General features: G+C 36.4%; 1 protein-coding gene across 7 annotated transcripts in view; it reads left to right on the top strand.

The window, feature by feature from the left end:
* The window catches only part of DYNC1I1 (dynein cytoplasmic 1 intermediate chain 1), a 345865-nt gene that overhangs the window by 316400 nt on the left and 1921 nt on the right, over positions 1–27544 (top strand). For all 7 annotated transcript variants that reach the window (XM_021102406.1, XM_021102404.1, XM_021102409.1 and 4 more), the window contains 2 exons: positions 2544–2684; positions 6786–6911. In XM_021102406.1, coding sequence (XP_020958065.1) covers positions 2544–2684; positions 6786–6911 — 267 coding nt within the window. The remainder of the gene's footprint in view (positions 1–2543; positions 2685–6785; positions 6912–27544) is intronic.

Below are 27544 nucleotides of genomic sequence, written 5' to 3' on the forward strand. Positions count from 1 at the left end.
GTAATGTTCCGAAATTGGTGATCATGTAAGAGCAGCGTGTAACAACTTTGCAGATACAAACATGTATATTTCAAAATTCAAAAACAGAATCTTTAGACCCTACTGCTTTTGATGTATTTTCTGGAAATGTTAATTTCTTTATACGTTTATTATGAAATATGTTAAGCATTTGGGACAAATTTTTAAAGGAGAGTTTCAGATTACTGTTTGATCCCCAAATCAGATAGAATGGAAAATGCCTTCATTTAAAAAACTACAATTAATATTCAGAATAGCACTACTTACTACTGTAAGAGTGGCAGTTAGTCTACACATTATAGCGTGGACCATTCTAAATTAGTGGCCCATAGTTGGGTCCCCTGGGCATCCTAATTGATACTGCAGTCCTGACTAAGACTTCTCCATCCTGTGAATTTATCAAGGTTAAAACAAAGCCTTTGAAAATATAAATCCTTCTCCCTTGCCCTAAACGTGCACACTCTGGAGCTTAGAATTACTGGCACAGTGTCTTGTGTAATGGAAGATTCAGCCCGGGAGGCGGGAAGCTGAAGAAAACCTTGAATAACAGCATTTCAATACTATTAAACATGAGAAAATTGGGTTTGGGTAGCATGAACTAAGTGGTTATTTCCAGATGTTTAAAATCTCCAGGATATACTACATTTCTTAGAGAAGCCACCATCAAAAGAATAAAGAAAGAAACAGCACTAGAGATAAACAGGATAATTGGAGAGAATTAACATATCAAATAATTTCAACTCAAGCAGAGAGAGGAAGAAAAAACTACACAAATAGCAAATAGACAAATAATTTTAGTTCCAAATAACAGTATAAACATGGTGTGGAATAAACACTTTGGCACAAAAGAGTTATAGAATATTAAAATACAAAACTATAAGGCTATTGTCCACTTAATTCTTTTTGAGATCTCAATCTCACATGTTCTTTTTCAAAATACTCTCCCATTAGTACTTCCTAAATTAAAAATAAGACCATATACACCACCCACCCCATGCAGGCAATGCTCCATTTAAAATCTTCTGTTGCTTTAATAGTCTTACAGTTGTGTTAAGGTCTAAGCAATACCAAACCAAAGTAATTCATGGAAAGAGAAATCACTTAGAGTCACTAGCTTAACAAATTTTTTTGCATTAGGTTTAGGCTTTGGGAGCTTTATTGTCTTCTCACTGATTTTTCTCACCTTGATTTCAACACATGCATTTTGTGCATTTTACTTTCGCTCACAGCACATCTTGGGAGTTTGCTCCAATATTTGGGCCTGATTCCCCACAGATTCTTTCTTTGAACATTTTCTGCAGAAAGGATTTTGATTGTTCAAATTGTATGTTATCATTTTTTGATCTTATTACTCTGGCCTGTACAGGCATTCAGTTGAACCCATGAAGAGAGTACAGACAGCTGACTGGATCAAGAAGACATTGGGGAAAAAACTCCCATTGTTTAGATTTCTGTCAGAGGATATAAGAATACTTAATTTCTTTTATCTCTAGGGCTTTCATTATCATTTAAATTTCATTTTACATTAATTGATCAGGGATTAGTAAAGCCATTATGCAGAAATTAGAATAAGACAAGCCAGATGGAATGAATAATTCATGAAGTCCAATTACGTTTTATTTCTGGTGTACTTTCAAACTTGCCTCTGACTTCTGTGCTATTTTGATGTGACAATATTCATTGGAAATCAAGAGTGCCATTTTAATTTATTGTATCCCTCCAGAGTGGAAGCATTTGTATGCAGTGGGGGTGTGCTAATGCATCTCCCCCCAGCCCCCTCTGCAAACACACACATCAGTTTCAGGGCTTTTAGAAATACTGGGTAACCTAGAAAATGTGGTTCACCTCCTATGAAGGTTCAGGGGCAGTGCACTGAGTCCCACCAGTGCACCTGATTTGGATGAAGTGACCCTAGATCGAGAGGTCAGAGTCCCAGGAACAGGAGATTTTTCACCTCACCAAAGAACTACAAATCCCTCTAAAATGTGTCTCCATTCCCGCCGCAAAGTAACCGTTTAATGGTGTAAATTTGGCTGAGGAGCGGATTGGAAGCAGAGTTGCAGCTACAGACAGCGACCACAAGGTGGCAGGCGTTGCCTTCAATGCAAAAGGGCTTTGGGTCGCCTGGACTGCCGGAGCTTCCAGAGCCTTCCCCACAGGTCTGAGCCCGGCAAGCAGAGCACGCTGGGGTTCGGGCCCCGAGCGACTGGCCTAGCGAGGATTCCGAGCTAATGGGTAGCCCCATCCACCTGTCTGGAATGTCTCGCACAGCTATGTCTGAAACCGCCTCCACCGGTCCGTCCCAGCCCCCAGCCCCTTAAGAGTCCCTCCCCGCCCCCCCCCCCCATTTATTTATGCTAGTGGACAGGTCTAGTAACATTAAAGCTCGGTTCACCTTCTCGAGGACTTTCATCTCGGGAAGTTTTATGACACTTTGTGAATGTGCAAAGTTTTTAATTAGGCTCGCTAGACAGCCCGAGGCAGCACCAGCGCCACAAAGTCTTCACGGTCTCTCCGCTTTACAGCACAACAAGCCGCTCTACTCCTTTGAAGACAATGCAGACTATGTGTACGATGTCATGTGGTCCCCCGTGCATCCTGCGCTCTTTGCCTGCGTGGACGGGATGGGACGCTTGGACCTCTGGAACCTCAACAATGACACCGAGGTGAGCGGCGGCGCAGGCGCCGGGCTGGGCCGGGCGGGCTGGGGAGGGGGGCGCCGTCGGCCTCTCTCCGTCTCCCCCTCTCTCCGAATCTCGGCCTTTTTTGGACAGACCCTCCAATGGCAGCTGAGCTGCCGATCCCCCATTCTCCAGTACTCTGCAGGGAATTGGCAGATGCACTGGCCAAAAATCATTTAATCTCACTTCATCCTTAAACCGTGGCAGAGTCTTGGACAATTGACGATGCTTCTTTGCAAAGAGCAAAACCATACGTGTTCACGCCTTTCACTGCGGGAAAGGAAAGGACACAGGCATATTTCAGAGCGATGTTGAAACAACTCTGTTGGCAAACACTTGGAAAAGTAAGCTTCGGTGGATGGTGACTTGAGATTGAGCTTTTAAAAAAGGGCTATTTGTCAGTGTCTGCTCTTTGCACGATTTCTGTTTTAAATCCATAAGAGGTGAATTCTTTTTGACCGTTTATGTTTAGATCTATCCTCCGTTTGAATTTTACAAAATAAATAATCCTTGTCTGAGATGCTGAACTCACAGGCAGGACTTTTACAATAGTTTCTAATTCTGAACCTGTATGTTAAACTCAGTAATTTTTTAAATGAGATTTTCACAGGTCAAATTGAGAGTACTTGACAAGTGAAAAATAGACAAGTTTTTCCCGAAAAGCAATTAACAATAAGAAAATATTATTTTTAAAATTATGCTCTCTCTATATTAATGTTTTAAAAATTATGCCATGTGCATTTTTCCTTTTTTCCACTCTCTCAGAGTTATTGAGGTGCTAATTCAACTAGGAGAGGTTTTGGTTGGCTTTTTTAAAAAACACGAATACTCAGTGTCCTTCAGTTTAAGACAATAAAATGGTCTTGTCATCGTCCCCTGGTCTGTGATTCGGGGCAGCTCTCCATCAATAAGAATAGACAGGTAAGAAAAACAAGTGCTGAAAACTACATGTCAAGTGGAGAACAAGAGAGAGGTCTTTTGAAGTGTTCTGAGCAGGAAGCAGCTCAGCCTTTTTAATTAGGAAGCCTACAGCTGGAGGATATGAGGAGGAGAGGGCTCCCCTTGTATTTTTTTTGGGGGGGGGGCAGGAAAATATCCTTCAGGTGTTGTTATTGAGTCATTGTATCTTGTGAGATTATATACACTCCAAACCACTGCCAAATAGCTGTCTTTAAAAAAAAAAAAAAAACTTTTCATTAAAGTCCATTTTCCCTTTTGGCTACCAGAACTCTATGAGAAGAGTTATGTAATGAAGCATCCTTGGAAGTCATCAAAAGACAGGAATACACAGTGCCCATCATTTCAGATGTTGAAATGTTTATAACATTATTACTTTTAATAGAGAGGTGTTATTACTGTACAGTGGAATGGCTTCCCAAAGTCTTTCATCACTGTTGATTAAAATCATATTGTTTCTATCTGCTAGAATAAACTCACTCACTTAACCAAAAAACACACATTTTCCAGATTGATTTAGGAGACCTACTCCCCTCCCCAGTCAGAAATCAGATTTAGAAGTGACTCTCAGGTAATAGTCAATGCAGTGGAGGGAGCGTTCTTCCAAGTCCTTAGGAATTCCTCTGAACCTCTTTGTGTTTAGTTTTGCTTTTTAATCTGCTTTTTAGGTAAAATGAAATCAATATCTCAGCATTGCCAAATGTGATTTTCTCCCCTTCTCTCTCTGAGTATCAAGAGATAACCACATAAGTGTTTTATAGCTAAGCATTTTTTAAAAATCAGTACTTGGCATGCAGATCATTTAGTTTTGCGGTGAACATAATTTTGTTTTCACAATAATAATAGTTATAGTGAGTCCAATTCAAAGCCAGTAGTGAAGCAAACACTTTTTAAAACCCTCAAATCATTTTTGTCTTCAATCAAGTTGAACAAGATTTTTCAAATATTTGTCCGATTTGGAATTAGTTAAAACAAACAAACAAACAAACCCCCTGAAATCCCAGTGTTGCTCTGTAGTTTTCAGAATACTGTGCTTTTAAACCAAGTTATTCCAACTGCTCCTATGCAAGGCTTAGTTCATATTCATCTGCTTCACTGACCTCTCCACAGTGTAGTAAATTTAAGTGTATGTATCCTGTCTTTGCAATTAAAATGACTGAGTTTTTAAGTATGAAAATGTTTGTGAAACTGAGTAATAAAGACAGATAATATATAGATCATTTTCACTGTAGATTCACCCACTTTTAAGGTCATTACAAAGTTAAAGTATATTTTTGTTATTCCATTCATGCATTTGATAATTCTTTTAGCACATGTTATAAGCTGTGGTAGTCTTTTTTTTTTTAACCATTTTGTAAGATCTATGAAAAGAAGATACTTTAAAATGGTTAAAATAGTCATTGTTACAGGTTGCTACATTACTTAATTGCAAATAAACAAAACTAAAATGTTCTAGGCATAATTTAAAATGTGTCAAAAAATCTCTCTTGAGTGATTACCATATTTATATTACAATTACTTTTTATTCAGTTTTTGAGATTGTTCATAGATAAGATCTGATGTTGACTAGATAAGTATGATCGTGTATGATCTCTCTAAATTATGGAGTTAAAAATTAGCTCTGAAAACTCCTATCACTGAACCTCAGATTTGTTTTCTGTGTAGCACACTAATAATAAAGTGTACTGACAGAATTGCAGCCCATCTAAATTCACATCGTTTTGGCCGTTGGAAAGTTTTGGTTAAAAATTCAGGCTCCAGCACTGCACAGCAGGTACTTTTACTGTAGAAATTGTGTATTTTAAAAAAATAAATGAGCTGGGGACCATTGTTCTACATTGTTGCTCACAACTGACATACAGTGATTTAAGCAGGTAAAAGAATTTTTATTGATTTCAAGATTAAGTTTAAACATAGATTCTTACATGTGATGGACTTTTTATTGCTATTTTAAAGATACGTATTGGGTCAATAATCTCATGTAAACAGATGTCTTCAATTCCATGAATAACAGAATGCCGGGGAGCTAAGGCACAGTACATGTCCTCCTTCCATCCAAACAGGATGTGTTTATTAGACCCAGGTTTTTAAAACAGTGGCGTGAGATGATGTTGGTGGCCATCTTTTCACTATATATTTTTTCTTTTTGTTTTAACATTTACCCTTTTCTTCTTTAATGGCCTGTTGTCATTTCCCATTCAGCATTCTTGTAGAAGACTCGGAGATCTGATCTTTCTATCAGTTGGAAACTTCCAACCTTAAATACAAGAATTTACACAACTGATGATGAAAGAAGGGTAAACCCACTAAATTCTTTTTCCAGATATGACTATTCTTGTGACAGGTGCTGCAGGTTCCATTCCAGCACTACCAGTTCACTTTGGTAATGATTATTATTGCTGTTATCGATGCTGTCAGATTTCAGGTGTTCATTAAAAGAGATGTGAGGCTACCTTCTATCAGGATGTCACCTTGAGGACATTTCCAAGGTTACAGATCATGTCCCACACCTTGGTATTACTGGGAGGAAGAAAAGGGAAGGAGGAAAAGCAAAAAAAAAAAAAAAAAAAAAAGAAAAGAAAAGAAAAAGAAAAAAGGAGAATTTGAGATTTTGAAGTTTTTCACCTGCTTGCTTCTTGTTCTGAGCATCGCCTCCCTGATGAGGTTTTGAGGGATCAATACACATTTTCCCCTGAAGACACACACTAATGTGACTTTTAGTCCGTAACCCCATTCCTGCCTTTGATTGTATCCTTAATCTTGGTAAATCTTGATGTCTCCCCCTCCATCGAAACATAAATCCTGACCTGAGGGAGCTGTATCACATTGAACTGCCTTGTTTGTGTGTGCGCCCTGTATAATCCAAAGAAATATTTATGCCACATGGACTGTGGAAGAAGACTCTCCCTCTTTGCCGTTTTTGTTCATGTGTCTCTTCTCTCTATCCCTTCATTCAGTGGAGCATATGATTTAAGAACAACAAATTCTTCTCACCCCTGCACAAGGGATGTATGTTACTTCATGCACCTGAGGCAGCAGTGATTCATCCAGTTAAATGTATCCTTGTCAATTTGTATACGTAAATTCATATTCAGAGATGCTTTGTTTCTGTTGTCACCCCTTGGGCAGGTTCCAACAGCAAGTGTGGCCATTGAGGGGGCGTCTGCCCTAAATCGTGTTCGTTGGGCTCAAGCTGGCAAAGAAGTTGCCGTTGGGGACTCAGAAGGCCGTATTTGGATCTACGACGTTGGAGAGGTACATGTTATTTGGTTTGGGTGTTTTGTTTTTTGGGGTGTGTTTTTTTTTTTTTTTTTCTTTTGCTTCTGTGTCTAGTTTAAAGACCTAGTGAAATTATTGACAACACCTTGTGGGCCATGAGAGCCCTTTTGAGTGCATTGGCAAATTTCCATTGACTTCAGGGGGAGTTCAGCGAGACTTCCTTAGGGCCTAATTTGGTCTTCCATCTCCACACATAGGACCTTTTAATTAATGATCCGGGCTCCTTTCAGGGTGCTTTAGAATTCCCAGCTATCCTGTGATGAAGCATGCACATCCCACTTTTCATGAGAATGAAAAGTTTGCCCAGTTGTCATGCTAACCTTTAATCTGGAATTTGTTATTTACTTTGAAAAGTCAAGCTTTAGTTGGTATGTCTAATTGAAAGGTATACTATTCATCTTTAATTAAAAATAGCCGATTAGGAGTTACACTTATGGCTCAGTGGGTTAAAGAGGACCCCACGCAGTCTCTGAAAGGAGCTACGTTCGATTCCTGGCCTCGCTCACTGGCTTAAGGATCCAGCATTGCTGCGGTGTAGATGGCAGATGCGGCCTGGATCTGGCAATGATGTGGCTGTGGTGTAGGCCGGCACCTGCAGCTCCGATTCCACCCTTAGCCCAGGAACTTCCGTATTCCACGGGTGTGACCATAAAAAGATAAAAAAAAAAAAAAAAAGCCAGTTTAAAAAGCTGAAGTGAATCAGAACTTTGTACAGATTTCACGATATTCGAAGTTCTTATATGAAATGTATTCTTTTCTGGTATATCCTATTACATGATATAAGAAGTATTTCTGAGTATCATGGCCCGTATCAAAAGAAAAAATGACATTTTTTATTTCAGATAAATCTCTTTGAATTTTCATACTATACTTAATGTTACATTATCACTCAGTGGTGTATCAGCATATATGTTTTTACCCTATGATAAAATGTTGACCAAAATCTTATTTCTGATGAGGTTAAATCAGTTTTTTTCTTAAAGACAAAATACTGAACTTTCAAGCAAAACAAAGTAAGAGTGTTGTGGAATGCTGTTTTGGTGGGATATGAAGCTAACATGTACATTCCAGAGGGGAAATGTACACCACATTTCTGTGCATCGTTCTCTAGACCTAGGAAGTGTTCTTTGAATGCCTGTTCAATGGTCATAGCTGATCGCCCCGAGAAAGGTTTTTTTATGGTTTCATCAATGAGCTTTATATAATTGTGGCAGTCCTAGGTGATTTGTTCTGCAGTGGAGCTTTTGATGATATATATACTGCTATATAGTAGAGTTTGGTGTGTTGCATCAAACAGGATGGTATTTACGTGTGTTTGTGTGTGTTTTAATTCAGCCAGAGACAGAAACTGATGACTTTAGAGATGGGAGTTTTCTGTGTAGTGATATACAGCTCTAAGTAAAACAGCTAGAAGAATCTCTTGGTTTAACTGCATGTTACCTATTTCATGAGACTCCCCCTGCCCCTCACTATTCCTGATGCCACAAGCTGAGTCATTGCAACTGTGACAAAGACTGTTAATATTCATCCCTGGTGGTGAAGATGCAAATGGTCTGGTGACTATTGACGTAGTTTGGAGTCTTTGAGAAAGAGAAAACCCTCCAAATTGAAAATATTGCCAGTAGTTTTAAAGCAATATTTCTTTTTCTTTCTTTCTTTCTTTCTTTTTTTTTTTTTGTCTTTTCTAGGGCCGCACCCGCAGCACATGGAGGTTCCCAGGCTTGGGGTCTAATTGGCGCTATAGCCACCAGCCTACGCCACAGCCACAGCAGTGCTGGATCCCAGCCGAGTCTGCGGCCTATAGCACAGCTCATGGCAACGCCGGGTTGCCACTGAGCGAGGTCAGGGATCGAACCTGGAACCTCATGGTTCCTAGTTGCAGTCATTAACCACCAAGTCATGCAGGGAAGTTCTAAAGCAATATTTTCTTCAAGGAATGTTTGTAGTCAGTGTATCTCATTCATGGTCTTCAAAATAAAATATGAAAAATAAACAACAAAAACAAAGACTCTGCACTGGTTTATTTAAATATTGTAAAGGTAGCAGAGAAGGAGAATATAAAGAAACAGAACAGTTTCTCTCTTTCATTTGTCTTTAACAAGTAGAATTGCAGCAGAGAAATAGATGTGGAGACATGCTCAAGACAAAAGGGCAGAAAATAGTTGAAATTTAAAAACTCTTTTCTCCACCTTCCTTGCTTACACATAACGTCCCTTACTTCTCTTAAGATTGTCTGCAATATTGTTTTGTCGAAGAGGGCTGAAGAGAAGAATAGTTTAATACTCTGGTTTATTTAAAGTAAGGCCTTTTGGGAAATCTGTATGTTGACCACAAATAATGTGTGGTTTTATATATACATACACACACACACACACACACACGCATTCACACACACCATCTCTAAGCAATAAGAAAATACAACATAACATACATACAGAATTTCTGCAATATAATTTTATAGCCATTCGACAGAATTACTTGAATATGACTCATTCTGGAAGTACATATGATTTTGCAGAAGTTGCTTTGGCTGGTACATGGCAGCTAAAACTTCTTTGTAGGTTGTTGTCATCATTTCTAAATTGTAAAGTGTTGTTATATTTCTTCTATCTTACTAGCAGGTCAGGCTGGTTTTCATTTTTGTATTATTGCCCTTACTCTTCTAGGTGATATATTACAGACCATAGAAATGTCTGCAACTCTAGGCCAGTCTCACCTATTGTCTGGAGTCTAGACAGGCTATAGAAAAATCTCTGTGACATATAATAGACCAAACAATTTGTGGGGTTGTTTATCCCTACAAATTCACTACCAGGGGGGAAAAAAGGGTTATACTATTTTATTGAAAGTAGCTGATATTATAATCATCTAACCCTTTTCTGAACAAAGAATAATCCAGGATAGGCTTATACATTTGAACAGTTCTTTCTGTATTGTTTGATCCTATAAAAAGTAGTCTGTAGTGCAGAAAAACGTAGACTTAAGATAGTTTTGTCAAACTGTAATATTTTTGTAAGTATTTTTGGTAAGGTATTTACAAATTGATCTCATGTTTATCTCGGGGCAGAAATAAAGAGGGGTTTTTCTCTATACCCTGTTGTAAGTCACTAAAGACCAACTCTGTAGAAGTTCCATGTACTAAAAGAAAAGGTAACTGGCTTGCCTCTGAGCTGAGCTGAAGCCCACTTCTGAGAGATGGTACATCGCTTCATGGGCAAATGCCACCATTATTGTAATTACTACTGTCTTGTTCACTAGCCTAGAACTGACAGAGTTAACTATACTTAGACAAGAAGGGCACCCTCTAAGCAGTGCCTCCCCAGCCTTCTAAACCACCTACACTGCAGAAAGCCAGACAATACCTTCACAGCAACCTGGTCTATTTAGAGTTCGAGGTCAAATCCAAGACTGGTGCCTGGCTGACAAGAGGAAGGGAGTTTGAGTAGGAAGTAATTTAAAAGGAAAAAAAATATAGAGGAAGAGAAAAAAAACATGTCAGCAGGGATCAAATTGCCAGGAGGTTTTGCCACCATTATCTGCATTCAAAATTGGTCCTACGGTCCCCATTAAAATGCAACCCCTCTCCGGGGTCATGCTGGCCTCTGCATGGAAAACCTTGTTTTGTGGAACCCTCTAGGAAGGCACTGAAACACTTTGGGATAAGCATTCTGATACAATTTGTATAAGAAAGTAAGTGGTAGTTTTGAGAGGACTCTTGGTTGATCCATTTTCCTTGAGACATTGGTACATTAACTTGACATCTGTCTCTGGGAAGATATCACTTCTGCTAGGCTGAGGAGAAAGGAGAGGGCCACAGACTCTCTTCTGCCAGGGTCCTGTTTCAGAGCGAGCTTAATGGTTGTGCCACCTGTGCAGTCTCACAGGAGCCCTGAGCTTGGTTAAATGCTCTATCATTGTCTTGCAAATTGTTAAGACATTTTTCAACAAGGTGTGCACCATTTCCCTTTTGCCTTGAGCCCCACAAGTTCTATACTCAGTCCCGTTCACAAAAGTGTTGTTTTCAATACCACTCTCAAGGCAAATCAGAAATGAAAAATTTGAGCATGGACCTAGGCCATTAGGAAGGAGAAACCTTCAGAGATATGGTTAAAAGTAGTACAGGCTGTATGACCTTATTATCATTACCCAATCCTTAAGACGATTTAAAAATGTTGAGATAAGACTAGCAATGACTTTGTTGAACATCATGAAACCCATAAAAAATAGAGCCGAAACAGTGCTGGATATTCCAGTTCCCTTCCCCAAACCCTCTTTTGATCATATCCTACTTGTAACTGAAAGTCTAATGGAGTTTGGGGAAAGATCTCTATGATGCCTACTTCAGTTGGAGTTGAGAGGGGACAGCCTTTCTCAGCTCACCTCGTTGTCAGGAAGCCCCTGATAAGAGACTTTCTTGACTGCCAGTGGCAGAATCTCCATTCTAGTCCACGTGGACGTGCCTTCCTAAGAGACCTGACAGTCAACCAGAAGGGCACTGCAGAAATAGACTATGGTGTTACCAGTGGTTAACAATTGTCTGTCTCATCTCCTGTCCCAGCTGAGGCTACAGTTGCTGCAGGGAGTCCCAGCACAGTGCCGCCACCATCATGCCCTCCTCTATTATGTACAGTTATCCTCCAGGACTTTCAAGATGATAGCAGAGAGCAGTGGCTTGGATCCAGATTTACTGATGCAATTTATTATGAACTTCTGAAGGGGTAAACAGAGGATTGTGTATGAGCTCACTGAAGTTACCAGATTGAGTAGATCTATCCCCCCCCGCCTTCTTTTTCTTTTTGTTCCATTTAAATGGCAAAGGCATGAGTAATATCTCAAGGCCTATGACTAAGGAAGTAAAATATAAAACAGCAGTGTTTTCAGGTAGGGCCACATGATGCTTTGTTTATATAGCATACACTTTTGGTTGTTTGATTTCAGTATTGTATCTGGAAAATATACTGTACACATTTATTTTCACAGATAGGGGTCTATTTTCTTTGCAGAGCAGGTGCTGAACTTCCATTAGCATAAATGGAAGTTATGTGAATTCAGTGAAAGAGAAGACCCCTTTTATTATTTGGCTATAATTTTTATTCTACTTGTGCACCTTAAAAGTTACTGAAATAGACAGTGGTTGCATGCACCATTTAAATTTTCTAAGCTCTAAATTTAAAAATGAGCCCAGCTCTTGAATAAGTTTTGAGGATTTTGCTCCCCAAACTATGGGATGCAATCTGTTTGTTTTGGAGCTGTACAATTTCCTTTAGTAATTAAAAGATGGGTAAGATAACAAGTCATAAATTAACTACAAATAAAACCTGAAAACGTTGAGTGTATTCTTCTTCAGAATACGCTCATAGAGACCTGTTAATAACCCTTGAATTTTTTTTTTAATGTGTGAACGCACACATTCTTAATTAAAAATAAAAATTACTGCCATGGCTCTTTACCAAATAGCAGGTTTTTCTGTGTGTGTGTGTGTGTGTGTGTGTGTGTGTGTGTAGAAGAGAGAGGGAGCTGATTTTAATAGCACATGGACCAGTGAGTATAGAATTATTCAGGTGTCCTAATGATTGATAGTCAGCCTATCTACCTGTCTTTCTTGCAGATGTGTTTTATAGAAAGCCCGTTGCCATTGTTAATGCTTCAGTGCTGTCACACAGATGCAGCTGTCATAAATATCCCATAACAACTATGTTTGCTGCTTATCTGAATTAGTTAGAATGCTCTTTGCAGCTCTAGTTTTGAAAGAAGCAGTTTATCTTCCACCTCCTGTTATTTCTTTTTCCATTAACCTCTTCTAGGGAAGATTTTGTTTTCAGTTGTAATAAATACACATAAGTTTCAAAACCTTGATTGTATTTCTACAGTAGTCAAATGCTAAAATTCCAAAATCTTTTCAGCTTCAAGTAGAATTTGAAAAATAAAATGGCAACTTAAAAAGTATAATTTGAGAGATGAATACACCCTAGCTTTATATATTTGTTATCTCATTCACTGACTACCTAAAGAAATGTGTGTTAATCTTTAAACTGCAACCCTGGAATTTTGGTAACATTTCACGTAGCTTGTTTGTGAAAGGACATGTGACTCCTTGGTGCTAAGAGTCATTTTATTATAAATTTTAATAAATATAGTAAATTTGACATTTGTCAGTATGTTAGAAGGGCCTTGAGAAATTCCTGGAAAGGAAAAATGCAGGAGAATATGAGAGATGAAATGCAACTGCTACAGCTGTAAAGCATTTTAAATGTTGATTTGAATATATTTTCAACCTGAAATTAAAAATTAGAATGAAAAGTTTCCTTGGAATCCCTACAGGAAAAATGACCTACGTAATATACTTTAGAATGATGGTCAAGGTATAATGTATGAGGACTATAAAAAGTGCCTCAAACTGTTCTTATAGCCAGCTAGAGTGAGAATAAAAGAGATTCGATGAACCATTTTTCTTGCCCTTTAAATAGCAGTTAAGGATAGTACCATGTGATAAACTAGAAGTACGAGGAGTTAAAAAGGGTTTGAGTGTCACAAAAAAAAAAAAAACATGTCTGGTTTTTAAGTGGATTACACTGAGGCAATAATTGTTTGCTTTGTGGAACTACTTCATGTTTTCCAGTAGGACAGTGCCTACATCAATTTTCCACAGGAATTTGTGCCCTGAATAGAAATAATCCCCCTCTGTGGGGAAGGGGAGAGGCAGAACACCAAATGTAAAGTTAAACTGAAATTTGGAGCTTAATTCAAATAAGTTCCTTAATGAAAAAGAACTGCACTCAAAAGCACTCAGTTTAATTATTGTGCTTTATGACAGCAGTTATCCCGTTCTGATAGTATGGCCAAGCTCTGGCAGCCTGCAGGGGAGGGGGTAGAGCCAGCTCAGCTTACCAAAGTCCAGTTATCATCACCTCAAACACTTGTGTTTCTCATTAAATGAGTGTGGCCGTAAGTTGTGAGATTGTTGAAAGTCTTTGCAAGTACTGGCTTACTCTTCAATGGATAAACTTTTTTTTTTTTTTTTTTTTTGAAAACTTTGGCTGATGCTAAACACTCTTGATTTTTCCCGCCATACTGTGGCATAAACTATTCGGTGATGCCAAATATCCACATAGAAACTGAAAATCCAAATACTTAGTTCTGCCCATAATATCTAGATATTCGATGACATAGAAACAAAACACTGGGAGTTTTCAGCTGGACTTTTCAGTTTATAACCTGAACTTTTATTATTGTAGCCACAAACTTGTATGGTTAAGTCAAAAAATACAAAGGCATATTTGTATGGGCAGAGTTGGGATGCTAATAAATATAATTATATAAAATAGGCTACTTTGAAGTAATACATTAGTTCATTTCCTTGTCATAATAAATTATATGTATTTGAAATAAAATAATCTGGTTAAAATGTTTGATTATCATTTTAGTATTAACTTGATTTCTTCTAGGAAAAGTATTTAAAAAAGAAAAAAAGTGCTGTTCCAGTTAATGTTATAATTATTCATCTTTTAGTGAATGGAGTAGCAGTGGCTTTTATTTTGATAATTATATATGAAAAAAATCATGATTAAACTAATTATTATATAAATAGTATGCTTATTCAGGTAACATTAGTTTGTAAAAATGGATTTAAATATATTTTCAAGCCACTTTTTTTCTTAAGTGATAAGAAAATACTTATGACTTTATATATTATAGAGTAGTTGATTAAATGAAAACCCTAATATCTAATTTTATGAAAACCAAATTAATGTGTGTGAAGTAATTTGCAATATTCAATGAAATTAATATATTCCCATTTTGGTGATAAACAGTCTATGAATATCAACTTTCTGAAACAAGTATCAGTTTGTATAATTAATCATCTTTATGATTCTTCTGTGGTTTCAAACTGTCACCTTCAATAGCAGTTTGGATTTTGAAGCAGCCATTAATTATAGAGTTATTTTTTTTTATGTCTGACAAAATTGTGTTTAGTTTTAGAATTTCAAAACTGCTAAATCTTATCTTGAAAAATTACTGCTTAGAACAGTAGCCTCAAATCATAGCTTAGACCAGTGGAGCATGAAGCTGCTCCAGTGCTGTGTGAGTCTAGATTAACACTGGGCTATATAGAAATTAAGAGTTATTTGTCTCTTCTGTGAGTATGTGTGTTAATATTGGTATATCTAAAATATAATATGAAATCAAATATCTGCCAATACATGTGTATGCATAAATATTTATATTCCATACAGGCTGGACTTGCGGAAGTGAATGAATTGTTATATTGTACTTTCAAGGAAGGTTTGCATGAATTTTTGAGAATGTCAGCTATCAGAACATGTTTTCCATTTTAAAACATGAATTATTTATCATTTAGGGACCATCAAAGCTTAACATTGTAGAAGAAATTTTGCACTCTTACTTTTTTAGGGGGGCAGATCAAACTGAATATGGTCCTTTCCCTAAGATCTTTGTCTTCATGGCCAGCCAGTACATTCTAAACATTTAGATGAAATCTTTTATTTTTATTTGTCTTAGTATTTTAAGGGCCTTTGGGTAAAAAGTGAGTATCTTATAGTATCCTAAAAACTAGCCACCCTTTTGACTTAGCAAAAAAAATCAGTTTGGCAGAGCTCCTTTGGTTAATCCCATTCCTCAGTAGAGTTTTTCTGATCTTTCAGAGTGCCATATCCACAGAAACATACACAAAGTAGATACTTGGTGATTGTTTGTTTCAACAGGATAACCTGACCTAGCACAGTGCCTGGCATGTAACAGTAAATAATTTGGTGAATGTATGTTTCACTTGTGAAAGTTGAAGGTTAAGGAAGAGCTAATTTGTGCAGTGTGTTCAGAGAGCAGCCCCCAAGTTGGCTATAGACTGATGGATGGGAAACAGTAATCATTTAACTATATTTGTATGGAAGAAGATTTGCAGAAAATATATTGAGTAAAGAGTACTTGTTCTTCCTCTGCAATCGCTGTCGTAGTCACTCTCTCCTCCTGTGCTTTTAAAAGTGAGCACTTGGCCACTAGTGTAATGAAAGCGTAACAAATAGTTGTCAAACCACTGGAAAAATGCTTCCTTTTCATTGTGCTTTTTTTGGACACTATAGATATGGTCAATCATGAACGACATTATAAAAATACCTCTTTTATGCCCAGACATTCAGTAGGAGGGAACGACATTTCTTTTATTACCTTGGTAAATGTTTTTAAGGTGTTTAGAAGTAAGCCTTCTTTTTGTCAGAAGTGCTTAGATGTAGTGGTTGCTAGGAATTTACTAGAAAACCTATAGTTAATAATATCAGAAAGAAAAGGGATATATGTTTAGTCAGCTAGTGTGGTTGAGTAGCACATGCATTTTCATTTCCTTGTCATTCTCCTGATCTTTTGTGTTATGGAAAAAAAATGGTAATGAAGTTTTTAAAAGTTCATTTTCCCATCAGCAGTGTTTTTAGTATTTTTTTCCCGTTTTTTAGACAGAAGTGTTCTAAGTAATAGAAAAATAATGCAAGACATTTCTAAATAAAAGACAGTGATAAGATTTTAGGACAAATGTGAACAAGATCATCTAGAAGCCTTAGTGAATTAACTTTTTCCACTGTATGATTTTTTTTTCTCCTTAGGTAAAAACCTCAGAATTTTGTCATGCTTCCCATTATGCTAAATTTTAACATGAAAAATATTTCTAAATGTTCACTTCTAAAGAATAGCGTTAAAATTGTTTCCTCCGATGTTTGCTGGCTTATTGAAATTGATATAGACCCATATTTGTTACTGTTTACTTTTGACTTTTATGTTCTACCTTTATTTCTTTCCTTAATTAGGTGGTAATGGATTTTTTAAAAGTATTGTTCTAACAAACATGCTATAAAAGTTAACCACTCATTTAAAGATACTAGGGAAGAGAACTTTAGCAGAGAGATCTCAAGTTCATGAGTGGATGAGAGTCCCCTTAGATGGGATTTTCAGATAAAAGAATTTCTTTCTTAACAACAAAAATATCAGACTACTATGAGTTAGCGTGCTGCAGAATTTCACAGAAATTTTAACCTCCTGACTGATCATACCAGATGCTGGAGAATGGAGACTAATGTAACTTCTACTTTCTGGACATCTCTAAAACTGCTGTAAATACTGAATTACCACACAGTATATCTTTTTGTGGTAGAGCACTGGAGTATATTTATGCCCTCTGTATACTGCATTCTGGCTTGGAATTTTGGTTCGTGGTTTCATCCATTGTTACCAGTGATGCTAGACTCTCCCAAGAGTTAAATGCAGTAGAGCTGTATTTATGTGAAGCGAGTATGCTTGGTCGTTCCGGCGGCTGTTTCATTGCTTATTACCTCCCACTTTGCTTCCATCTGTGTGTGTGGCAAAGGGAATTGTCCTAAAAAATACAGGCTTCGTCTGAACACAAATGGGTATTTGTATACCAGTAAGTCCGCAATCTCCTGAATTTGGGGTGCCATTAATAATTGTACTCTTTAAAAAGCTTTTAGAGCTTAGAAGGGTTTAGCAGTTGTTCTGTGGAAACCCATGTTCATGTCCATGGTTTCTGTAAATGGATTAACCAAAAAAAATTGCATATTAAAATGAAAAGGTGATTTGTAAGATATCTTTTTAAAGAAAACTTTCATTTTTAGATTAATACAAGAGGTGAATTGTGATATATATCTGTTTGGAATCCATGGTTAACATAATCATCCCAGCCTTTTTTTTTTTCTTTTAATGACCCCGTTTAATTGAAAGATTACAAAGATGCTGATGAACCACATATCCATGGAATATTCATCCTAAAACCTGGAGTCCTACTGATTTTAATTTGTTTGCCATGCTTAAATGTATCTGAGAAACCAAACTGAAATTACGGAATACTTTTTGTCTTAATTATCCAAGATTTTTTTTTTTTAAAGTAACCCACTTTTTTACTAAGCAATGTCTGAGACAGATATTTTTACCATAAAAAAAAATATAGCATTGGGCTGGTAGGAGTTACCGCAGATAATGCAGCTGTTTAAAATCAGCTGCTAGGTACTATAAACCCTTTAAAATTACTAACAAATGAGGGAGGCTCGACTGAGGACTGTTCAGAATGGTTAGCCATGTGCTTATAAAAAGGGACACATGAATGATATTTGTGTATTGAACCCTGGTTATAAAAAGCCATTTGATTTTTATAACAGCATGTTCAGCGGTTACAGGGCCTTATGACTTGAGCTAAAAATGTAGAATCACACTATAGAAAGTGCCATAAAAAGGAAGGAGCTAGATAAAGCTGTATTTGTCCTATCTGACAGATGAAAAAGGTGCATATATATGTGTACGTGTATGTGTATATGTGTGTGTTTACAAGGAATAATTATACTTTAAATTTGATTTTTTTTTAATTAACAAAATTTTTTTTCTTGTGACCTGAAAGAATCTTTCCCCACCCAGCTCATGAAACTTGGCTATGATTAAATGGACCATTATCTAGGATATGATTTGTGTGGGTTAATTTTTAAGAAAGCAAATGTGGTAAAATATGAGGTATATATCTAAAAAAAAAAAATGCAGCTCTGTCTAGGTGAAAAGAAAAAAATGGAAGAAAGAAAAGAGGGAAGGAAGCCAAAAAAGCACGGAGGGTAGGAATTGGAGGAGAGGAAATAAACATGAATAAGGAAAAATAGAGGGAAAACAACATCATTTATTCAAGGTCCGTAAGGGGCCGAGCACTGAGCTTTAAGCTTTCTATATTTGGGGGAGGTTTTATTTAATATTCACAACATTCCTAGGAGATAGTGGCAAAATGCTTTTGTCACAAATGAGGAAGTGAAGATCTGAGATGTTAAAACATTAAATTTCCTAAGGATACACAGCAAATTAATGGTCAAGCTGTGACAGAAACCATATCTGGGTGATGTCTGAGGTGGGAAAAAAGTCATCCTTGGCTCCATTCTCAAAATGCAGTTATTGTGCAATCTCTGTCTCCCTTTACGTACACAGGGAGCTCGGGCAGGGACACCCAGTGGGGAGCCTAATTTGTTAATGGGGATGGGATTGGGCGGGATGCAAGTGTACCCCATTCTGTGCAGGCAGAGGGGAGGGGGCAGATCCATGACACGTAGCCTCAGAACTCAAGGGATGAAGGAGGACGATGAAAATGATGGATTTTCATGCATTTCCCCACAACTTTTGCAGTTTTGCTTTTTAGTTCTGATCTTCCACTGCCCAGAAATCTTAGAAGATTAAAAAGAATCTTTTAGCAGGTGACTCAAAATACATGACCTGCCTGCCATTCCACCATGGTACGCTGGCATTTCCTAAAAGGGTGAGGCTCCTGATTGCCCCACATGAATGTGTGGTAAGTTACGTGGTCTTGAGCAAATCATTTAGCTCTCTGTCCTCCTATTTCCTATCTGTGAAAGATGTCTGTACCCTGTTCTTTAGAGTCTTCACATGACAAACATCAGAACTAGTTCTTAAAGGAAATAGAATGAAACCAGGAACTGATATAGAATCGTTATGTGTACCACTTACATATCATTTGTAGGCATGTGTTCAGTCTGAGTACCAGTTTGAAGAAAAAGAATGCATGACTATTTTGTGTTGAACTCATCGTACTTTCCTCACTTAAATAGGTCAGATGCCACTATCCCCATTTTACAGTTGAGGCAGTGAGACGTTAAGTTCCTGACTGTGGCCAGGAACCAAGAAGCGAGCGGGACTTAAATTTACTATTCAGATCTGAGGTTCATTTACCTCCTCCTTGAGGGTCCAATTGCCACCTCGGAAACCACCTTTGGTCTTAGTTCCCTTGGCTGTAAATATATGGTCATATCATATCTATAAAAGGTACTTACTCTGAGAGGTAGGATTTTGTTATCTCAGGAATCAGAGGCCTGGGTGCTTTTGGCATAAAAAAGCTTTACACATTTAGAAAAAAGTTAGAGAAAGAGAACAGTCATCCAATTGCAGAAGGGCAGGAGGTGAACTGGCTGTTGGTGAATAGGAAAAACTAAGTCATCTCTGACCTAGGATGTGGACTTTGCCAGATGAAGCTGAAGGCAGAAAATATGTTTCCAGATCCACTTTGATTCACTACAAGACTGGTCAATTTTTATGAGTCCTTCTTTATGGCATTCCCTTGATATAACTATGGGGTATTTTCTTCGCAGTGACTTTCATATGTTTTTAAATTAATATAAATTATTCATCCCACTAGAAACTTGTGAACATTTTTCTTATCAGAAATGTAAATTGTTTGAAAATTATTCTAAACTATTATTTTCAGGGGGAAAAAATCTATAGCGATGCTCTAGATTTAGCCTTTAATGCCTTGATAGAAACTTGAAGAGATGCTGAAGCCATGTCATTAACATGCCATTTGCTTCCCTGCTACTCGCTTGACACACAACACATACCAAATGATGTTGTAGTTGTCACTGTAAGAAGGTAAATTTTAGGTTATTCACTTTTTAAATGTCAGTAAAGTTTTTTTTTAAGTTTCTTTAAAAAAAAAAAATGCCGGTGTTCATACATTCCGACCTAAGAAAACATGACAGTTTTCATCTGTGCTTCATAGTCATCATATGCCAAAACGATTCACCACTGTTATCTTTAGTTCTCACCGTAGTACATGGTGAATAGTTGGTACTGAATCCATGCTGATGGAATCAGTATTGAATAAATACATACGCTAGTTAGAAGGATATGACAGCAGTCTTTTTCTTTGTTTAAGAAACGTAAGCAAAGATTGTGTTCCTCCTAAATGATTATGGTATTATTGGATTAAAAGCCTCCTAGAGAAAGTTTCAGATGCATTTATGCTATGAGCCTCCTTTCCAGCCTTGTCTAATCAGAGAGAACCACGGAGAAGAGTCAGGAACTAACTGCCAAGGGTAAGAAGGACATAACTCTGTCCAAGCCAATGCTGTTTACAGCCGAAGATGTAAAATGAAGAGTGGTCTTCTTGTTTGTTAGGACACCTGTTTGGTCTCACCTACAAGTAAATGGGATGCCAAAAATTATTACTTTGGGTGTGTAAACAGCCTGTGAATACACATTCACACATTCAAGCTACGATTATACTTAAAGAGCTTCCTGTTGGTGATATTTAATTCTAAAAATGGGGCAGTGTGCAGCTTACCTTCTAAATCTAATATTACTATCATCTTAGATTGTTTTTATAGTCAGCCAGATGAAAAAGTGTAATGGGATGAGGTGGATAAATTTAAGTTTCTAGAAGCAATTGTGTTTTCATTCCTGTCTAATCAAGAATTTTTTGGTGTGAACCAAAGCAAACTAACATTTCTGTGCTGTTTATGGTATTCTAGAGAGGTTGGTAGAATAAGTTTTGTAAAAACAACAACAACAACAAAAACTTCTAATATTTTCCCAGCCTAAATTAAACCTTTCAGAGATTAAAAATACAAAAACTACAATGTTGGAACACTATGAAATATTTTGTAGGGTAGACTGTATTTTTAAGGACAAATATAGTACTGTTATTCCCATCCCCACAGAAATGGTCAAATGTAGTTCTTTAGGTAGGGTATATTTTTGTTTATCAGAAACATTTAAATTTGATAAAGTTCATTTGTAGATTGATATACAGTAATCTGTTGCATTTCTTTATACTAACAACGATACATCAGGAGAAAGTAGAGAAACAATTCTGTTTAAAATCATGTCAAACATATAAAATACCAAGAATTGCCTGGTGGTCTAGTAGTAGGATATGCCACTTTCATCACTGCAGTCCAGGTTCAATCCCTGGTCTGGGAACCAAAATCTCATATCAAGCCCCTGTGTGCCTTGGCATATATATATGTGTGTGTGTATAAAATATATTTTTATATTTATATATACACACATATGTATAAATTTGTAATATATAAATATATATTATAAATATAATACATAAATTATGATATATATTACATTTATATACTATATAATGTTTACAAATGTTAATAGTTATGCTTATAAATATATGTTAATATTTATGTTTACAAATGTTAATATCTATATATTATGTTTACATAACATTATATAACACACACATATATAAAATACCTAGACATACACTTATCCAAGGAGGTAAAAAACCTATATGCTGAAAACTATAAAACACTGGTAAGGGAAACTGAAGATGATTCAAAGAAATGGATTGGATTAGAAGATTTAATGTTGTTAAAATGGCCATACTACAAATTTAATGCACTCTATCAAAATACCCATGACTTTTTTTTACAGAACTAGAATAAATAATCCTAAAATTTTTATGGAACCATACAAGACCCCTAATTGCCAAAGCAATTCTGAGGAAAAAGAACAAAGCTAAAGGTATAGCCCTCCTAGACTTTAGAAACCACTACAGAGCTATGGTAACCAAAACAATGTGGTATTGGCACAAAAACAGACATAGAGATCAATGGAACAGAATAGAGAGCCCAGAAGTAAACCCACAGTGGTCAGTCTTTGTCCAAGGAGGCAAAAATATACAATGGAAAAAAAACAGTCTCTTCAACAAGTGGTGCTGGGAAAGCTGGACAGCTGTGTGTAAATCAGTGGAACTAGAATACACCCTCACACCATATATAAATTCAAAATGGTTTAAAGAATTAAATATAAGACATGACACCATAAAACTCCTAGAAGACAGCACAGGCGAAACATTTTCTGACATAAATCATAGCCATGTTTTCTTAGTTTAGTCCCTCAAAGCAAAAGAAATAAAAGAAATAAACAGGACCTCATCAAACTTATAAGCTTTTATATAGCAAAGGAAACCATAACAAAAAAGGCAACCTATGGCATGGGAGAAAATATTTGATGCAACTGAAAAGGGGTTATTATCCAAAATATACAAATAGCTCTCATACAATTCAGTTTCAAAAAACCAAACAACCTCATTGAAAAATGGGCAGAAGACCTAAATAGACATTTACCCAAAGATGACATGCAGATAGATGGCCAACAGGTACATGAAAAATATGCTCATCATCACTAATTACTAGAGAAATGCAAATCAAAATCACAATGAAGTACTACCTTACACTGGTCAGAATGACCATCAAAAAGTCTACAAATAATAAATGCTGGAGAGGGTTTGGTAAAAAGGGAAAACTTGTACACTGTTGGTGGGAATGTAAATTGGTGCACCCACTATGAAAGATAGTTTGGAGTTTCTTTAAAAAAACTAAAAATAGAGTTACCATATGATCCAGCAATCCTACTCCTGGGCATATATCTGGCAAAGATTCATAACTCTAATTCAAAAAGCACATGCAGCCCAATGTTCATAGCAGCGCTATAAATAGCCAAGACATGGAAGCAAACCAGTGGGGGCCCATCAACAGATGACTGGATTAAGATGTGGTATATATTATGCAATTGATCATTACTGAGCCATAAAAAGAAATGAAATACTGCCATTTTCAGCAACATGGATGGACCTAGAGAAAGTAATGCCCAACTAAAATAAATCAGAGAAATACAGATACTATATATCACTTATATGTGGACTCTAAAAAAATGATACAAATGAATATATATAATTACAAATATACAAAATACACAAAACAGATTCACAAACATAGAAAACTTATGGTTACCACAGGGAAAAATGGGAGGAGGGGTACATTAGGAATATGGGATTAACAGAGAAAATATATATAAAATAGATAGGCAACAAAGATTTACTATGTAATACAGGGAACTATATTCAATATTTTCTAATAGCCTATAATGGAAAATATGAGGAAAATGATATATACACTTACATGTAAATGTAATATGTATAATTGAATCATTTTGCTGTATACCTGAAACAAAATATTTTAACTCAACTATATTAAAATTAAAAAAAATCTTCAAAGATTTTGGTGAAACTTATTTAAACTTAACCTCTGAATTTAATGTTTTATAAATGAAAAATATTAAAATTGTTACTTTGATTTCTTTAACAAGTAAAATAACTATTACCATATTAATAACAATATACACAGAAATTCATTGAATTTCTATACACTAACAATGAAAGATCAAAAAGAAATTGAGGAAATGATCCCATTTACCATTGAATCAAAAAGAAAATAAATGGGAATATACCTACCTAAGAATGTAAAAGACTTGTACTCTGAAAACTACAAGACACTGATGAAAGAAACTGAAGACAATACAAAGAGATAGAAAGATAAACCATGTTCTTGGACTGGAAGAATAAATATTGTTAAAATGACTGTACTACCCAAGGTAATCTACACATTCAGTGCAATCCCTATCAAATTAGCAATGGCAGTTTTTTACAGAACCAGAACAAAAAAATTAACTTGTATGGAAACAAAAGACTCCAAATAGCCAAAGCAATCCTGAGAAAGAAAAATGGAGATGGAGGAATCAGCCGCCCTGATTTCAGACTATACTACAAAGCTACAGTTATCAAAACAGTATGGTACTGAAACAAAAGTAGACTATAGATCAATGGAACAGGATAGAAAGCCCAGAAATAAACCTGTGCATGTATGGTCAAATAACCTGTGACAAAGGGGGCAAGAATGTACAATGGAGAAAATACAGCCTCTTCAATACATGGTGCTGGGAAAACCAGACAGCTAAATGTAAAAGAATGAAATTAGAACATTTTCTAACACAAAATAAACTCAAAATAGAGTAAAGACCTAAATTAAGACTGGATACTATAAAACTCCTAGGGGAAAACATAGGCAGAATACTCTTTGACATAAATTCTAGCAATTAACTACATCTGTCTCCTAGAATAATGGAAATAAGAACAGAAATAAATAAATGGGACATAATTAAAAGCTTTTTCACAGCAAAGGAAACCATAAAACAAAAAGACATACTAAAGAATGGGAGAAAATATTTTCAAACAATGCAACCGACAAGGGATTAATTTCTAAAATATACAAGTAGCTAATATAGCTCAATATCAAAAAAACAAACAACCCAAGCCAAAAATGTGCAGAAGATCTAAATACACATTTCTGAAAAGATACACAGATGGCCAACAGGCACATGAAAAGATGCTCAGTATCACTAATTATTAAAGAAATGCAAATCAAAACCATAACAGGGTATTACCTTACTCAAGTCAGAATGGCCGTCATCAAAAAGTCTACAACTAATAAATTATTTGTAGGGTGTGGAGAAAGGGAACCCCCCCACACACTGTTGGTGAGAATGTAAATTGGTGTAGCCAGTATGAAAAACAGTTTGGGAGGTTAGTTAAAAAACTAAAAATAGAAGTTCCCATTGTGGCTCAGAGCTAATGAACCCAACTAGCATCCATGAGGATGCGGGTTTGATCCCTGGCCTTGCTTAGTGGGTTAAGGATCTGGCGGTGCTGTGAGCTATGGTGTAGGTTGCAGATATGGCTCAGATCCAGCATTGCTATGGTGTAGGCTGGCAGCCACAGCAGATTCGACCCCTAGCCTGGGAACTTTTCATTTGCCACATATGGCCCTAAAAAAGAAAAGAAAAGAAAAGAACTAAAAATAGAGATACAATGTGATCCAGCAATCCCCACTCCTGGGCATCTATGCAGAGAAAACCATAATTCAAAAAGGTACATGCACCCCAGTGTTCCTGGCAGCACCATTTACAATAGCCAAGACATGGAAGCAACCTAAATGTCCATTGACGGATGAATGGATAAAGAAGATGTGGTCCATATATACAATGGAATATATTACCTAGTCATAAAGAAGAATGAAATGCTAGAGTTCCCATCGTGGCTCAGTGGTTAACGAATCCGACTAGGAACCATGAGGTTGTGGGTTTGATCCCTGACCTTGCTCAGTGGGTTACGGATCTGGCATTGCCGTGAGCTGTGGTGTAGGTTACAGACGTGGCTCGGATCCCGAGTTGCTGTGGCTCTGGCGAAGGCAAAAAGACAAAAAAAAAAAAAAAAAGAAAAGAAATACTGCCATTTACAGGAGCATTAATGGACCTAGAGACTATTGCACTTATTGAAGTAAGACAAATCCCTATAATACTCCTTCTATGTGGGCATCTAAAAAATAAAAAATGAACTTATTTCCAAAATAGACCCAGAGACATAGAAAATAAACTCACGGTTACCAAAGGGGAAGACGGGGAGGGATAAATTAAGAGTTGTGTATTAATGTACACAAACTACTATATGTAAAATAGATAACCAACAAGGATCTATTATATAGCATAGGGAGCTATAGTCAATATTTTGTAATAACACATAAGGGAAAAGGATCTGAAAAAGAATATATGTGCTCTAAACCAGAACATTGTAAATCACACCTAAATAAAATACTTTGATTAACAAAGGAATATTGAGATTTCAGAAAATTCATTTTTGGAAAGTTAGATGTGCAACTATATATGTCACAATGATACTTAATTCTGTTCCAGACTGTATCTGGACATATACTCAAACCTTAATGTTTCATAATCTTTTTTGAAATTATAGTTGATTTACAGTGTTCTATTTCTGCTGCACAACAAAGTGACCCAGTCATACATACATACATTCTTTTTCTATCTTCCATCATGTTCTACCACAAGAGATTGAACATGGTTCCCTGTGCTGTACCAATAATAGATAACAGTGTTGTTTTTAGGAGCCAAACCCTTAGAGTGTATAGCTTTTATTAGTTAGACCTGTTTTTTCCCAATATTTAATGTTATATGCAGTTATGAGGTATTTTAATTTGATTCTCACCTTATATGAAAAAAAGTTATAAATGTTATCATGATTGGCTTTTGTCTCTTCTTGGGCTTTTGTGATTCTTTTTTGGGAAGATTTGGTCAGTAAATGGAGAAGAGACAAGAAATAATGGACCTACTCTTTATAAATGTGTTGCCAACCCATTGCTGCTCTTGCTTTTGATTAGCTCTTTTGTATAATTGATTTTGAGGACTTCATTTCCCCAGTATAGTAGTTTCTAAAGTTGGAGAGAAAAATGAATAGTAGCGGAACAGAGAAAAGAGCTCAAAATTAGAGAAAATGAACTGAGCAAAGGGGTAACAGTGCCATTTAAGACTATTGTTGACTTGTGTCATTGTCTAAAAAAGAATTTGGATGCACTTCAGTAACTAGGGAAGTATTTAAGCATTCAGAACTACATGAGAATTTATGCATTTCTCAACATCAGACATAAGAAAGTAAGAAGTACCAAAATAAATCATTTTAAAAAAACTTACCCCACCTGTATATCATTTCCAGAATTATATCCTGGAAACATTTAACCTCAAGACCAGACCGTTAATTGAAGGATATACTTTGTAGGATGATGTTGCCACTTCCCAGTAAGTTGTCTTGGGTAGACGGTATCTGAGAATATCATCCACTGTAATAAAAATTTTAAGAGAATCTAATCATTTGGCTTCATATTGTAAGCAATCTTTCAGCTGTAAATGTGATCACAAAGTTTAGATTTGTTTACTTTTTTATTTTTGAAAATGTATGTTGATTGCAACAAATGAGTGCCATTAATGCTTATGGAATGTATGGATAGCCTGTGGAGAACTAGTATTTGTTGATGGTTTACATCGTCTTATACGGTAATCCTCCAAGAAAATGGCTCCGCTCCACAGTTTAAATAAATTTTATCCTATGTGAACACCATTCAAACTTC

Source organism: Sus scrofa, chromosome 9 (genome assembly GCF_000003025.6).
Source record: "Sus scrofa isolate TJ Tabasco breed Duroc chromosome 9, Sscrofa11.1, whole genome shotgun sequence".
Taxonomy (NCBI): Eukaryota; Metazoa; Chordata; class Mammalia; order Artiodactyla; family Suidae; genus Sus; species Sus scrofa.